Here is a 15,977-nt window from a genome sequence, read left to right on the forward strand (position 1 = left end):
ACAAACCGTTCACACCATGCGAACACAGCATGACGTGTCACTCTTGTCGGTGGTGGGTCAACTGGATTGTCACGTGTCCACTTCAACTGGCCATCTGATGACTGCACGTGCAACCCTAGCAGTCATGCCCCATCAGCTGCACGGTTCAGCGGCTTGCATTCCAGGCCGGATGCAGCAAAATGTGCAGCGACCTGCTCTGCACTGGCTAAGTCCTCATTCACCAACAGATCGTTGATGTAAGGCAACACTGCACGCTCAATATCTGGGTCCTGAGCCAAGGGGTTCCTAATGACAGTCTTCATGACCAACAGAGCTATGTTTAGGCCAAAGCCAAGGTGCATCAAACAGTAGCGCTGGCCTCGTACCATCACTGTGTGAAATGGCCACAGTTGCTGATCGACATGCACCTGCAGATAAGCCTTGCATAGGTCCAGAACAGCCATATTACCTCCGTATCAGCACCACTTGTGGATCTGATCAGGACATACGTCTCTATCAGCAGTGAAGGCAATTACGTAGTCATTTAGCTCGTGGTAGTCTAGCACTGGCCATACTTTACTGCCGTTATTCTGACGAACAGCCTTGAGCGGCACAAGCCCTCGTGGTGCCCCATGTTGCTATTTGTAGTAGGGTACCAACCAGCCATTCTTGATTCATGATTCCAGTTCCTGGTCAAACTCCTGGCACATGGACAGGGATATGTTGTACTGAGCCACAGTATTATGCAGGAAATCAGGTGCTGCTCCATTCATCCATTTCCATGACACCGTCCATGTTCGATGCCTTACATCAAATCTTACACCAAAATCAGGCGCATCCACTGCCAGCAGTGTCAGAGTCGATGGCACAGCTCCACACAACCTCCCAGTGCTACAGAATTGGACTTCTGATGGAGACTTCAATATGACGCTGCCAAGTGCTGAGATGCCAGTGATGCCGAACACAACATCCACACCCAAAGGCAGTTCACGCACCACCAGCATGCGCACCTGGGCGCTCTGGCCATCAGGAGTTTCCACTGTCACACTGCCTGTCCTGGTGCAGCAGAAAGAATCTCCACTAATCGATGTGATGCTGGTCGTCTGCGGGTGCCACTGCATGCAACAAGGGGCATGTACTATGGTGTCTGTGCAACCAGTGTCGACAAGAATTTGGCACCACCGCCCATCAACAAGCAGCTGTACCACAGGAAGAGCACCACTTACTGGCTTCCAAGAGAGGATGCTGGCACTGGCTTCCAAGAGAGGATGCTGGTGCTCATGCGGCCCCTCCAACATCGTTTCCTATCTGAGGACATACAGCAGCAAAATGTCGTGGCTGGCCACAGGTCCAGCAATGACGGTGACGTGCTCTCCCAGGCAGTTGTGCCCGCATTTGGTCTCACAGTGGTGCCAAAATCACAGCAGCAGCCACAAGCTCCTCACTAAGCATGGCGTGAGCCCGTGCCAACACACTGTTTATATCCAGTCCCTCAGCTCTTGACCCAGCGCTAATAGCATGACGAATATCATCTGTTAGTTCTGTCACGAGCGCACATGCCAGAGTACGGTCAGACACGGCCCCAAACAAAGTTGACAGCCGTCGGAGGTCAGCCAGGAAGATGTCAACTGACCCACTTGCTTGTAGCTGACGTGCAGTAAAAGCTTCATATGCTGCATATTGATCTGGGGCGAATGCTGCATGCTTTCTTCACCTCTGTCAGTGAACAGCGGCTGGCAACTGGCAATTAGAGCTTCACCAAACCTGTTTCAGCAGTCTGCCACCAGGTGGTCTAGCATCGCCCAGTCTCGAATAAATATTTTTGTGGGGTTTTAAAGACCTGTGAAATCATACCTAATACTAAGTTTATAATAATACTGCTATTTATAAGAATATTTTTTCCTCTTCAATCAAGCGCATATATATATATATATATATATATATATATATATATATATATATATATATATATATATATATATATATATATATATATACATATACCTGTAAAGAAAGAATAACCAGGCTTTCAGAGAATCTTAGCTTGGGGACTAAAATAGTGTGCTGCCTATTTACATATATATGAATAAATCGTGTGCAGTTAGTAAAAGGAGATTACCTTCAGGACTTTTGATGTGTGTGTTTTATCATGGTTTAAAGTAGTAAACAGTTCCACTGAAAATAATGTACTGAACGATTGCTTAGTTGGTAAGTCAGCCATACTAATCCAAACAAACGCCAGTGCGGTACGACACTATAATACGAGGTGTTGAAGTTTAAACTTATCATACTGTGCAGTGGAGCCAGGGAAACATTTAAATGAATTATTTGTGTTAGACTTTGGTTACTAAGATGACCAAGACGTCCAAAAGGTCCGTATTGTTAGGAAAAGTCATACGTCGGGCAGGGCGGCAGATCGAAAGGTGTTGCTAAATATGCGGCTACACATCTATTTTCTTTTGTGGATACTAACGAATGACAAATATTTTAATCAGTGTTATCTTGCTTCATGGATGGTTCTAGTAAAATTGCCTAGGTTTTGTCTCAATGTTATGCTTACAGAGATGAGTAAACTGACGAAAGCGGAGTTTACAAAATGACACTTATAATACATTATATATAATCAAAGGGCTCCCATATTGTAATTTCTTTGTAGCATATCATGCAAACTGGGTAATATGATGAGTAAAATATTTTTTGACGTGTTTTACTTTGTGTCAAAATTAAAAAGAAGTTAAGCACTGGCTACTTTTTCAATGCCTACCCCGAATCACAGCTGGACGACGGAAGCGAACCTAGTGGCAGATTTCTGAAACAGGATCTGGTGAAGTGACCACACAGCAAATACCCCACCTGTCAGTCGTAGTGGCAGAACTGATTCAAGGGCAACTCCACGGAGTTGACAACATCTCCGCCCGTGTGACCCACTCCACAATGTCCGTAGAGCCACCATACTCCAGAATCAGGCGAGCATCAAATGGTACTAATGTTGCTGTAGGAAGGTCGGTCTTCTTATCGTCCTCTATGTTGCCTAGATAGCTTGTAGGAGACAATCAAATGTTGATGTTGTCGTGACACTCCTTTATTACCGCTGCCCAGCTCGTGCAATTGATACACAAGTCTACACTGCTTGAGGGCTGAAGGTCGTCTGCCCGCCTCGGTCTCGCTGGCCATCCCTCCTCACCTCCTTATAACTGCACCCCCCCCCCAACCATTGACGTCATAGAGGCATTAATTAGCTGGTCAACACCCTCCCACACACACACACGCACACACCAGACAAAAATATAGATAACATAACATTGACAAATACATACTATTGACAAATACATAGATAACATGACACTGACAATTACTGTACATAGATAACATGACATGGCAGTGTGCTAAGCCGACTCAGTTCCTTCTTACCCCTGAATAGTTGTTGACTTTATACACGGGATTTATTCGCCCGTGTGGAGTACAACTCTCATGTGTGGGGAGGCTCCTCACATACAGCTCTTCTCAATAGGGTGGAGTCAAAGGCTTTTCGTCTCATTAACTCTCCTTCTCTTACTGGCTCCCTTCAACCTCTGTCTCCTTGCCGCACTGTTGCCTCTTTGTCTCATTTTTATCGCTACTTCCATGGTCACTGCTCCTCTGAACTGTCTGCTTGCATCCCTCCACCTCTACGACGGGTGTGTAGCACCCGTCTAGCAACAAAATTTCATCCCTATCCTGTCCAACTCTCTAATGCAAGAGTTAACCGTTACTCCCAGTTCTTCTCTTATGCAATAGGTCAACTCTGGAGCTGTCTCTCTTTGTCTGTATTTCCTACTTCCTATGATTCAAGTCTTTCAAAAGCAGTGTGTCCAGGCATCTCGAAATGAACGGATCTTGAAACTGGCTCTCTTTTGTATTGTTTTCTTTTTTTTCTTGGAGGGAACTGTTTTACGGGCTCCTAGCCTTTGGTTCCTTCTTCCTAGCATAAAAAAAAATAAAGTTCTGTGGATCATACCTGCTCTCCCGGAACGTGTAGTGAGAGACCAGTGTGGGCCTGGTGGCTGGTGGTCCTGTACGGTGACACCCATTCCGAACCCACCTGTGTAAGGAGCAAGAATAGGAGGTATGTTTCAGGTGAAACTTTTAGGATAATATGGACAATTATAATATCAGATTTTGTATAACACTCAAAAGCTAAATGGTGATAACGGCAAATGCATTGACCTTTCCTTTTAATTATAACAGGAGATGCATGAAAGAAGAAGGCTAAGACTGCTGCCTCTTGACTACACAGGGATCGCAGAGACATACCAGTGTGATATTTCTAAGCCCCAATCCGCCCACAGAACACGAACCACAATAGTTAGGTCCACAATTATGCAGGTGAATGAACACGGGCAAGAAGGACAAGGTGCAAACTAAATATGTCCACCAGTCGGATTTGACTGAAAAACGGAATCAGTTTCTTCCAGTTGCGAACTAGACGTGATAACTGATGCACCACAAGCTTCCCTAAGTAGGTTTTATATCTTAGAGAACATTATTATATAAGCCGTTTTTCATGTTCTTTCATACTGTTAGTTCCACACTAAGGACATACCGGGGCATCGTGAATCTCTTCCACTACTCTTAAATAACTGAGATCAGGATGGTAGCAGATTCGCATATTCATTTCTTGTCTCACACCCCCTTAATAATACAGAGACTCGTGTCCACTCAACGATATAACATAGTCATTGGGAAGATGTATATTTGGTGACAGATCAGGAATAAACACACACACACACACACACACACACACACACACTACAACTCAGTTGCTATTTACACGTGTGTGTGTGTGTGTGTGTGTGTGTGTGTGTGTGTGTGTGAGAGAGACTAACCGGACGCCGCATCCTGTGATGAATGGCTTTTAAAATGGGGTCTCCAGACACTTCTTTCCTTACTCATTACTGATTGTCTTCACTACACACCACACTCCCTCATATACCCTCACATCTTATCACTTCAACTTAAGATTAGTTGCAGAATCAGACAATCCTATGTCTCATCATTCTTTCCATGGCATTTATTTCGTGACTATCTATATAGTCTAGTGTTAGTCTATTGCTATACCTCAGCATTGAAATAAAATTAGGTGGTGGCTGAAAGACATAAACATTTTTTATGAGAGGAGATTGTCGGAAGCTCATAAACTTCGTCAGGCGTTAACCGGGATGCCAGTTAGAGTACCTCCATGGGCTATAGTGGAACTTGACTAAGGTAAATACCGTAACAAATATGTTTACTTTTATCCGTTGCCGTATTTTATACCATGCTGTTGCTTCAGATGAAAAATATGAGAGCGATTTTTCGAACTGAAAAGTTAAATGTAACCTTCATGACCAGATTGCTATCTTCTATCTATCTGTCTGTTTATTGCCAGTCGCCTTAATCCCTTAACGGGTGGCCACAAACAAATCGCCTCCATATCGCCTTGTTCCCCGCCATTTCACTACCCTGCTCCCAGCTCACATCCCGGTCTCTTATAAGCCTCTCCACTCCATCTCTCCATCTCATCCTTGGCCTCCCCCTCTCTCTACCCCTCTCACCTTCACTCACATACACACTCGTCTTCAGCCTCTCGCTCTTTATCCTCTCCACATGGCCAAACCACCTCAATGTATTTCTCCTAACGCTTCTTATCACATCCACATCCACGCCACAACGCTCCTTCACTTCCTCATTTTTCAGTCTCTCTCTCCATGTGACTCCTCATGCTCCTCTCAAATAACTCATTTCCACTGGTCTCACTCTTGACTTGTGTCCCTCGAACAAGGCCCAAGCTTCACTTCCTTACGTTGGAGTTGGTATCATAATATTGTCATGCAGTGGGTGGGGTGTGCCTGCTGAGATAGATGAGAATGGCAGTGCTTTAGTGGACATCTGCGCCGGGAGGGGGTTGGTGGTAGCCAATACCCTCTTCAGGCACAAAATGATTCACAGGTATACATGGCGAGTAATGAGAAGGGTGGATGATGAACTGAATGAAAGGAAGGCAATGATTGATTATGTGTGTCTGGATGAAACGATGCGAGGATGTGTAATGGATGCAAGAGCATATAGAGATTGGGGGAGTGGACTTTCTGACCACCACTTGGTGGTGGTCAGAATCAAGGTCCAAGCAAAATGGAGAAATACAAGAAGGGAAGGACAGGAGGAAGGAAGGAATGCATGGAGAGTGGAACGGTTACAAGAGGATGAGAAAGAGACAGAATATAAGAGAAAAGTGGAGGAATGATTGGGTAAATATGAATTGAAGCAGATGGGGGACGTGGAAGGTTTGTGCAAAATTATCACAGAAGAAATATGTGCACCAAGTGAGGTGGTATGTGGGGTGAAGAGAAGACGAAAGCGGGTGCAAGGAACAACATGGTGGAATGAAGAGATGAGACAAGCTGTGGCACAAAAGAAAAAAGCATATAGTGAGTGGATGAGAAATAGGGACGTGGAAGAAGTTGAGAGACAGAAGAGAGAGTTATATGTAGAAAGGAAGAGAGAGGTGAAAAGATTAGTTAGAGAGAGTAAGAAGAGAGTGGATGAGGAATCTGGAAGGAATTTGAGTGTCAAATGGCGGGAATTTAAGAAAATGTTCTGGAAAGAGGTAATGAGAGTCAGACAGGGTGGCAATGAAGTTAGTAGGGGAGTGAAATATAAAAGTGGTAGATTACTAGTTGAGAAGGGAGAAATGGTGAGCAGATGGAGAGAACACTGATGAATTGTTGAACACAGAGAATGAAAATAATGCAAGTATAAGTGGCTGGGGAATGGCTGGGAGAAGGAGGGAGGTGAGAAGACAGAAAGAAATCAGTAGGATGGAAATTGTGGAAGCAATGAAAAAAGTCAAAATGGGGAAACCCCAGGAATTGATGGAGTGTGTGGTGAAATGCTGAAGCATGGGGGAGAGATAGTAGTAGAATGGATCTGGAAGATGTGCAGATTGGCCTGGGAGGAAGGTAGAGTCCCGGAGGATTGGAAGTCAGGTATAATTATTCCCTTGTACAAAGGAAAAGGGGAAAAAGAAATGTGTGGTAATCACAGGGGCATTTGCCTTCTTAGTGTGATAGGAAAAGTATATGGTAGGATGCTTATTGACAGAGTTAGGGAAATAACAGAGAATTAGCTTGAGAAGAACAGTGAGGCTATAGGAAAGGAAGAGGTAGTGTAGATCAGATATTCATCCTTAGATCTTTAGTGGAAAAGTTTCTAGGGAATGGAAAGAAGTTGTATGCGGCCTCCATGGATTTCGAGAAAGCATATGACAGGGTGGATAGACAAGGATTGTGGAAAGTATTAAGAATATATGGAGTAGATGGGAAGTTGTTGAATGCTGTGAAGAGTGTATATGAGGTGCTAAGGCTGCAGTGCATGTGGATAGTGAACTGAGTGAATTTTTCTATTTGAAGGTTGGGTTGAAACAGGAATGTGTCGTGTTTCCATGGTTGTTCAATCTGCATATGGATGGGGTTATTAAAGAGATACAAGGTAGGGTAGTGGATGTTTGAATGGCCCTGATGAGAGAGGGCAGTGTTTGGAAACTCCCTGTACTGTTGTTTGCAGATGATACTGTGTTGTTAAGTGAAGACGAAGGTGAGCTGCAAGGCTTGGTGGATCAGTTTGGGAGAGTGTGTAAGAAACGGAATCTAAAGGTGAATGTAGGGAGGAGTAAAGTTATGATCATTGAGAGAGGTGAAGTCAGTGAATGTACAGTGGGGCTGGATGATGAGGAAATGGAAAATGTGAGTACGTTTAAGTACTTGGGTAGAGTGATGAGTAAGGATGGAAGTTTGGAGGGTGAAGTGCTTGAAAGGGTACAACAAGGAAGAAAGGTTGCTGGTTTCTTGAAGGCAGTGATAAGAAACAGGGAAGTGAGCATGGAAGTGAAAAAGCTATTACACGACAGTATTGTGATACCAACTCTAACGTATGGAAGTGAAGCTTGGACGTTGTTGGAAGGACACAAGTCAAGAGTGAGAGCAGTGGAAATGAGTTATTTGAGAGGAGCCTGTGGAGTCACGTGGAGAGACAGACTGACAAATGAGGATGTGAAGGAGCGTTGTGGTGTGGATGTGGATGTGATAGGAAGCGTCAGGAGAAACATACTGAGGTGGTTTGGCCATGTGGAGAGGATGGAAAGTGAGAGACTCACGAGGAGAGTGTATGTGTGTAAGGTGGAGGGGGAGAGAGGAAGAGGAAGGCCAAGGATGAGATGAAGGGATGGAGTCGAGAGGTATATGAGAGAGGGGTGTGTGAATTGGGAGCACGGCAATGAAATGGCGGGGGACAGGGTGACGTGGAGGCGATTTGTTTGTGGCCACCCCGTATAAGAGATTAAGGTGTCTGGCAATAGACAGAGAGATAGTAACTTTTTCACTACCATGCTCACTTCCCTGTTTCTTATCACTGCTTTCAAAGACCCAGGAACCTTTCTTCCTTGCTGTACCCTTTCAAGCACTTCACCCTCTAAACTTCCATCGTTACTCATCACACTACCCAAGTACTTAAATTATTCTCACATTTTCCATTTGCTCCTCATCCAACTTCACTGTACATTCATGGACTTCATTTCTCAGGAAGACCGTAACTTTACTTTTCCCTACATTCTCCTTTAAATTCAGTTTCTTACCCACTCTCCCAAACTCATTCACCAAGCACTGCAGCTCCCCTTCATCTTCACTTAACAACACAGTATCATCTGCAAACAACAGTGCAGGGAGTTTTCACACATTGCCCTCTCTTATTAGGGCCGCTCCATCATCCACTGCCCCACCTTGTATCTCTTTTATAACCCCGTCCATATACAGATTGAACATCCATGGAGACATGACACAACCCTGTTTGAATCCAACCTTCAAATTGAAAAATTCATTCACTTCATTGTCCACACGCACTGCTGCCTTAGCACCCTCATACATACTCTTCACGACATTCAACAACTTCCCATTTAGCCTACTCCATATGTTCTTAATACTTTCCACTATCTGAGGAGAGTTATCCTCGATGGAATGAAATAATCTGATTGTAAAGAAAAGTGTGCATCTGCATGTGTTCTTGAACATGCTGACAAAACAGCTGGTAGCATCTTGAATGCATGTATGCAGCAGTATTTAGAGAGATGTATGCAACATGTTTCAGTGCTGCTTGAAACTTAATCGGCAGCAGAGGTGATACGATCAGTGCGTCCATACAGGTCAGCTGAGACTTCATGATGATGTGGCTAACATGTTCTGAATGCTGCTGTCTCTAACATGCTGGCAGCTTCTTCGTTATGTTGCTTGCATGTTGCCAACACTTTTCTGACAAGTGTAGATGCGCCCTAAGCTATAAATGAGGGCAAACACCATGAGGTACAGTACCTAGCCTAAGCCGTGTTTCTGTCGTCCAAGCTGCAGCTTGGGATTCGAAGCGCGTCTTGGGGCGCTTGGTTTCTGTCCGCAAAAACAGTTCAGGATATGTAGAACCAAAAAATTACACTTGCCGATCGCAAGTACAGTAAACAGAGGAGTTCGCCTAAGATGATCTTCATATGAATATGCAACTTAAGCATAGCTGATTTTTGTGCTGAACTGGCTCTATGTGTCGTTAATATTAGCCACCTGCACCCCAACTTTATTTACATCTTGCTAATTTCATTATATTTATCATTTACGTGTCCTTGTTGGCCAATCTAACTCTCCCCAGGCTACACCTAGACTGATCCCGACCACGCTTGGGTGAGATATGAAGACGGTCATGGTATTGATGACAAATGCTTGGGCTGGCTTCGTATCACTTTGTCTGACAAAAACGGCGCAGGTTGGTCTCACCGAAGATGGCTTCGAATCCGATCCGCCAGCTTGGACGACAAAAACGCGGCTCTAGTTGCAGTGCTCATCTCCAGCACTAAGGCATCTGAGTCTGTGGCAAGTTACTCATCCATTATCCAGGGATACAAGGCCACTCCACTTTCCACATAACCACATTTACGAGTACCTCACCATAGGTACTCATCTGATGGAAGTAAGAAAATGAAAATAATACGACATCGGACTGAATGAATGAGCAAAAGTTTTGCTCCCAACTTTTGTTATAATAAGAGTAGTAGTAGCAGTAGTAGTAGTGGTAGTTGTTGTTGTTGTTGTAGCAAGAGTGGATGTCAGTGTTCGAGGTTTCTGGATACGTGGGCAGAGGGCTTTCTTCGACATTAGGATATTTGATCCTATGGCAGCATGTCATGGTGAACTGTCTCTCAATGCTGCACACAAAAGGAATGAAGAAGAAAAAACAAACTGTCAAGAAGGGATCCAGCATGTGGAACACGGTCGATTCACTGCCCTTGTGTTCACAATATCAAGAGGGATGGGTCCAGAGGCAATGAGATTTTACTCGAGACTGGCAGGGGTTCTGTCTGAGAAGAAGCATCAACAACAGAGTTCTGTCATGGCCTGGATGAAATGTTGACAATCATTCTCCCTCATGAGGTCTGCACTCCTATGTCTCCGGGGCACAAGATCATCAGCCCTGAGGCCTGTCTCTCTGTGGGTATGGATTACGATGCTACTGTGGTCGAGAGACGTATAGACCAGCGACTCCAAAAGATTAATGTCTTTATTAACCCCGTAAAGTTAATGAATATAAATTAAAGAATTAAAAGTAATAGTGGATGGTTGGTAACCACAGCCGTTGGAGTGCCTGGGGCCAACGGATTGTAATATGCAGGTTAGTGTTAACTTTCACATTACAACTCCAAATGGTGAATCATATTAGGAAGGTTGGGTTTGATCTTCACAGCTCCCCAGTGGATGGAAGTGATTTGTAAAAAAAAAAAATTAGTAGTGGTAGTAGTAGTAGTAGTAGTAGCAGTAGTAGTAGCAGTAGTAGTAGTAGTAGTAGTAGTAGTAGTAGTAGTAGTACTAGTACTACTACTACTACTACTTTTTTTTTTTTTATCACCTCCATCCATTGGTGAATTATATTGTGAAGATCAAAACCTACCTTGCTAGTACAGTTCACCATTTGGAGTTGTAATGTGAAGGTTAACACTAACCTCATATTACAATCCGTTGGCCCCAAGCACGCCAACTGCTGTGGTTACCAACCATCTACTATTACTATTATTATTTTATTTTTTATTATTTATTGATATTACAGTGTAAATAAAGACATTAAACTACTGGAGTCGCTGGTCTATGCGACTCTCAACCACTGTAGCTTCGTAATCCATACCCGCCAGAGAGACAGGCCTGAGGGCTGATGATCTTGTGCCCCTGAGACATAGCAGAGCAGACCTCACGAGGGAGAATGACAGTCGACATCTCACCCAGGCCATAACAGAACTCTGCAGTTGACGTTTCTTCTCAGAAAGAACCTCTGCCAGTCTCGAGTAGAATCTCACTGCCACTGATGTCGTGAACACAAAGGGAGTGAATTGACCGTGGTCCACATGTTGGATCCTTTCTTGATAATTTCTATTTTTTTCTTGTTCATTCCTCTTGTGTGCAGCTTCGAGAGACAGTTCACGATGACATGCTGCCATGGGATCGAATATCCTGATGTCGAAGAACGCCCTCTGCCCACGTGTCCAGAAACCTCGAGCACTGACATTCACTCTTGCATCATTTGATGTGTTTGCTGTTCTGTGGGTGAAGTGCTCGCCGTCCAGGGGTAGCAGAGCTGGCTCAATCGTGACATCATGGCATATTGCCTGCAGCATTTTGGCAGTGAAGTCGTGTACTTCATCGTGTCGGATGCAAACAAAGCCTCCCTTCTTGCATACCAATGCATGGTTTGCATCAAAGGCAGTGCCACAGGCACAGTATTGAGGTAGGTTCTCTATTGGCCACCCATATCTCAAGGCTATGGAGTCAATAAATTCTTGTTTGTTGACTGGAAGCCTTTTGCCTTGAGAGGCAGGGTTGTGAGCCAGTTCGATGCCCCAACCTCCTGTGTAATTTCAACTCTTCTGCACTGGTCTGGTGTTAGATGTTCGATTATGTGCTGCAGCTGGTCTTTTTGTCTTGCTTCACGCTCCTTGCTTATCTGTGTCTTTATGTCTTTTTGAATTTGATGGTCGATTTCACTCGTCTCAACCTGGGCGCAGATCTTCTGTGACAAGGATTCGGTGAGCCTGAGTGAATTTCTGTGTTCATAGCTTGCCATGGCTACTGGATTTATAATGCCAAGGCCTCTCATCCTGGGTGGTAGTGCTAGAAGATCCCTCTCTTCTGGTGTGGGGATGTGGCCATTGGTTAGAGATGGGAGGAATGAATCCCTGATTTCATCCTCCAGTGGTTGTATCAGCAACTCGATGTCTGGTATGGTTCTCATCACGAAGGTCCACTTGTGCTTTACACCATAGGTAAATGCACTGTATGCTGCATGGGGTTCTGTTTTTACGTGGCTGGATAGTGTATGAATTTCTTCTACCCACGTCTTTACCTTATCACTCACATATTTGTCTTTGAATTCCTTAGTTCCAGTCACAGCCCCTAGATGCCTCTGGCCTTCCTTGGTCACTATCACGTTTGTGCCTCTAAATGTTTCTTGTGCATCTTGACAGTAAGCTGGTTTCATGATCAAGATGGACTTACTTGCAATAGGGTAGTAACCTATTTCAGGGCCATGAGATGTTACAAGGTCCCACCATTTCCTCACATCCTCAACCTTGCCAGCACCCGTGAGATCATCTGCATAGGCTACCTGTTTTACATTGGTGGCCTCGTATTTGATCTGTTGTTCCAGCACTGTCATCGCCAGGGCGTACATAGCCATGGCAACGGGGTCCCCCTAGGTAGTTCCTTCTGTGGACTGGATTACACCGACATCGTGAGCCGCTGTCTTACCCACAATGTAGAGGTCTGCTGGTTCTTTGTAGGTGTTTTCCACATATTGGGCAAATGCTGGGCATTTAACCTTGATGTTGTGCAGCATTGCCTCCCGGTTGATGGAATTTAATGCATTTGAGGCATCAACTAATAATACTGCCTGACAGTCCTCTTCCCCAGATATTTTCCTCATGGAGTGAACTGCTGCCTCACCTCCTGCCTGCTGGCCTGCACACACATGGAGGTTGCCAACTCCCTGCTCCACATCATCTTTCACCACCTCCATGATGCATTTTCCTATAATCTGTCTTAAGACTTCACCCACACCGATGGGCCTGCATCCAGGATTCTTATCAAGGGGGATTAGTCTGCAAGCCGTCAGTGCTTCGATGTTACTGCACTGACTTGAAGCCAGCTTCCTCGCCAGTGAGGCAATGGCGTTACATGGGTCTGTTGCTGCCTTCCCAAACTTGATGTTACTGAGGATTACTCGCCAAGATTTTGCATCCAGGCCTGACGGTCCTGCCCCTCCCTGTGTGTGCATTGTCTTCCGCCTCACCATATCTCCAGTTATCCTGTCATATATGATGGGATTGGGAGGAGTGTAGTTGCCATCAAGCTTTGACTGGGCACTTGCTTGTCGTGCAGTCGGGTGTTTTTCTTTTAGTTGTTGCATTGTTTCATCTGTCAGGTCAAGTACTCCGTTTGGTGAGTCAGCTGACAGGGATCTTGTTGCCATCGAGACCTTCCCCTGTCTCATCTTGCTGCCAAAAATCCTTGCAACATCGTTGGTATTCTGATTTCTTCTACCTCTGTTGTTTATTCTCATCTGCAAGGCCCTTACTTCCTCAAGTAGGCTGTCGATTTCACCTTTTTTCCATGTTTCAACCCACCTTTGGATGGCCTTAATATTTTCTGCAATGCTAGCTCTTGGGCAGGTCTTGTTGAGGAAGAGATGTGGTATTAGTGCAAGGACCTTAAGAGAGAATGAGGCAATGGGTGTGTTATTGTTGTAGCTGGCTATCAGGTGAGTGATTTCCTTGATCATGTCAGTTGTAGCATTGCATCTGGGAGGTTCAAAAAGGTTACTTGACGACCATCCAACTATTTCATTATATGTGGTGTTCACCCAGGTTACTACATTTTCTCGGGATTTGCCCATCCAGTATGTGGGACGACCTTCTCGCACAGACCTGTGAGGCTGTTCTGCTTCCTCGTTGTTTGTGTCACTACCGTTCTGAGGACGTATAATACCTGGATGATTCCCTCTTTCATGCACTCCTCTATGGTGGTCTTCATCCTGAGTTTCATTTCTATTATAAACCTCATGATGCTCCTCACCCCCAGTTTCATTACTATTCACTTCCCCATGGTGAGTTATCCCATCCAGCGCTTCCATATCTCTCGCATCTTGGCGTCCATCCCTATCCCTCGCTTCACCACGGGGTCTTTCATCACCACGCATGTCCGTGTGATCGTGCATATTGTCAGTGACCACCCCATCAATTTCCATGTCACCAATCTGTCGCCTGCCATGTTGGAAGCGATCAAGTGCCACTTCTGGTGGGCTGTGATTCCCTAACACATTCATACAGTAAGGTCCCATCCTACAGTATGTACACGGTGACCTGTTAGTTGCACATGAGCACCTAATACACTTATGCTGCCTACTGAAGCACTGACAACAACACTGTGGCGTGGCCATGGTGTTAAAGTTTTTATACTGTGGTACAGTATTGATAATAATAATTATAGCTACTTTTTGTTGTACTTTTAAATGAAATTTAAATATAATGTTACTAGAACTACTGATTTCCTATACGAATTTTAAATTAAGATTTGATATAAGTGAAGAATGTGCTTGTTTTACTTCTATTTTTGTAGATAATATGATTAAGTTATGAAGCAGTTTGCTCGTTTTTCTTTAGTTTTGCATATTGGTTAATATCTAATTGTTCTGTCGTATACTAATAATCGACTGAACTGATAATGATATGTATCTAAAGTTTGATATGAAGTAAAACAAAGCTTCTTTGTTCAAGGGTTAAGTAGGTGGCCAATTGGTGTGGTGCAATAATGTGGAGCCTTGTTTATTGGTAATGGGTCTTCAGGCGTTAAGGTACAGGGGTGAGGGTGGTGTGTGGCGTAGCGGCAGTGTGTGTGTGTGTGTGTGTGTGTGTGTGTGTGTGTGTGTGTGTGTGTGTGTGTGTGTGTGTGTGTGTGTGTGTGTGTGTGTGTGTGTGTGTGTGCGTGTGGTTTAGTGATATTAGGTCTTCGGACGCTATGGTGTAGGGGTGTGTGTGGTGTGGTGTGTGGCGTTGGGACAGTGTGTGTGCGTGTGTGTGTGTGGTGGTGTTGTGACAGGTGATGTGTGATGTGTGGTTGTGGTGTGTTGTGGAGGTAAGATAGAGGCACCTTGGTTTACTAAGGCACAGTGGCATTAACAAGGTTTGTTTAGTATTTCTTTTGAATACAAAAGAGAATTTTGAGAGGGTTGAGTAAGTAGTTCTAGTTTGTAATTTTATGGAGTTTACATTAGTTCTATTATATAGATATTATATTAAAAATACCCTTATTACTATTGTATTTAATAATAATAGTGTGCTTAAAACTAGGGTACTATGTTTAAATTTGATATTTAATTGAAGTTATATTTATTAATTTTATATATTAAAGTTTTAATTATTACTGTACTATTTGTTATATTATAGACTTATCTACTGTGGTTGGTTATATATCTATACGATGAAATTCTATGTATAATATGTTTTATAGCTATTTAAGAATAGTCATTGTGTGTGTCTGTATGTATGATGTGTTTACAGTGTCATCTAAGGTGTGTGTAAGATTCCCTACCTAAATGTTTTTGTATGCCACACTTCTATACCACCTGGCTATGCTGGTGGTGTGTATGTATGTAGGAGATTGTTGTATAGTTAGTGGTAGTTGTTTTTATATTTATTGTTTGATAGTGTTTATAAAGTATTATTAGGTGGTGTGTATGCTAGTGATTAGTGGGTGATATTTAGTGTGTGGTAAAGGTTGATGTGTTACGGAAAGGGAGTTAATGCTCCAAGGATAGTGGAGTGAGCAAGAGGTGTGTGACAGGCATCTCACGTCTCCTTGTTATTTGTGGACAAAGTTAATAACTGAAAAATGGGCTTCAGAGAGATA

At 43.9% G+C, this 15,977-nt stretch overlaps 1 protein-coding gene across 1 annotated transcript in view; it reads right to left on the reverse strand.

Annotated features, from left to right (window-relative positions):
* The window catches only part of LOC145397854 (uncharacterized), a 198,216-nt gene that overhangs the window by 27,346 nt on the left and 154,893 nt on the right, over window positions 1-15,977 (reverse strand). The window contains exon 5 of the mRNA XM_080270891.1: window positions 3,977-4,060. Within this exon, the coding sequence (XP_080127017.1) occupies window positions 3,977-4,060 (84 nt within the window). The remainder of the gene's footprint in view (window positions 1-3,976; window positions 4,061-15,977) is intronic.

The sequence above is a fragment of the Coenobita brevimanus genome, chromosome 43 (genome assembly GCF_032717465.1).
Source record: "Coenobita brevimanus isolate Jiangsu-jjx chromosome 43, ASM3271746v2, whole genome shotgun sequence".
In the NCBI taxonomy this organism is placed as follows: domain Eukaryota; kingdom Metazoa; phylum Arthropoda; class Malacostraca; order Decapoda; family Coenobitidae; genus Coenobita; species Coenobita brevimanus.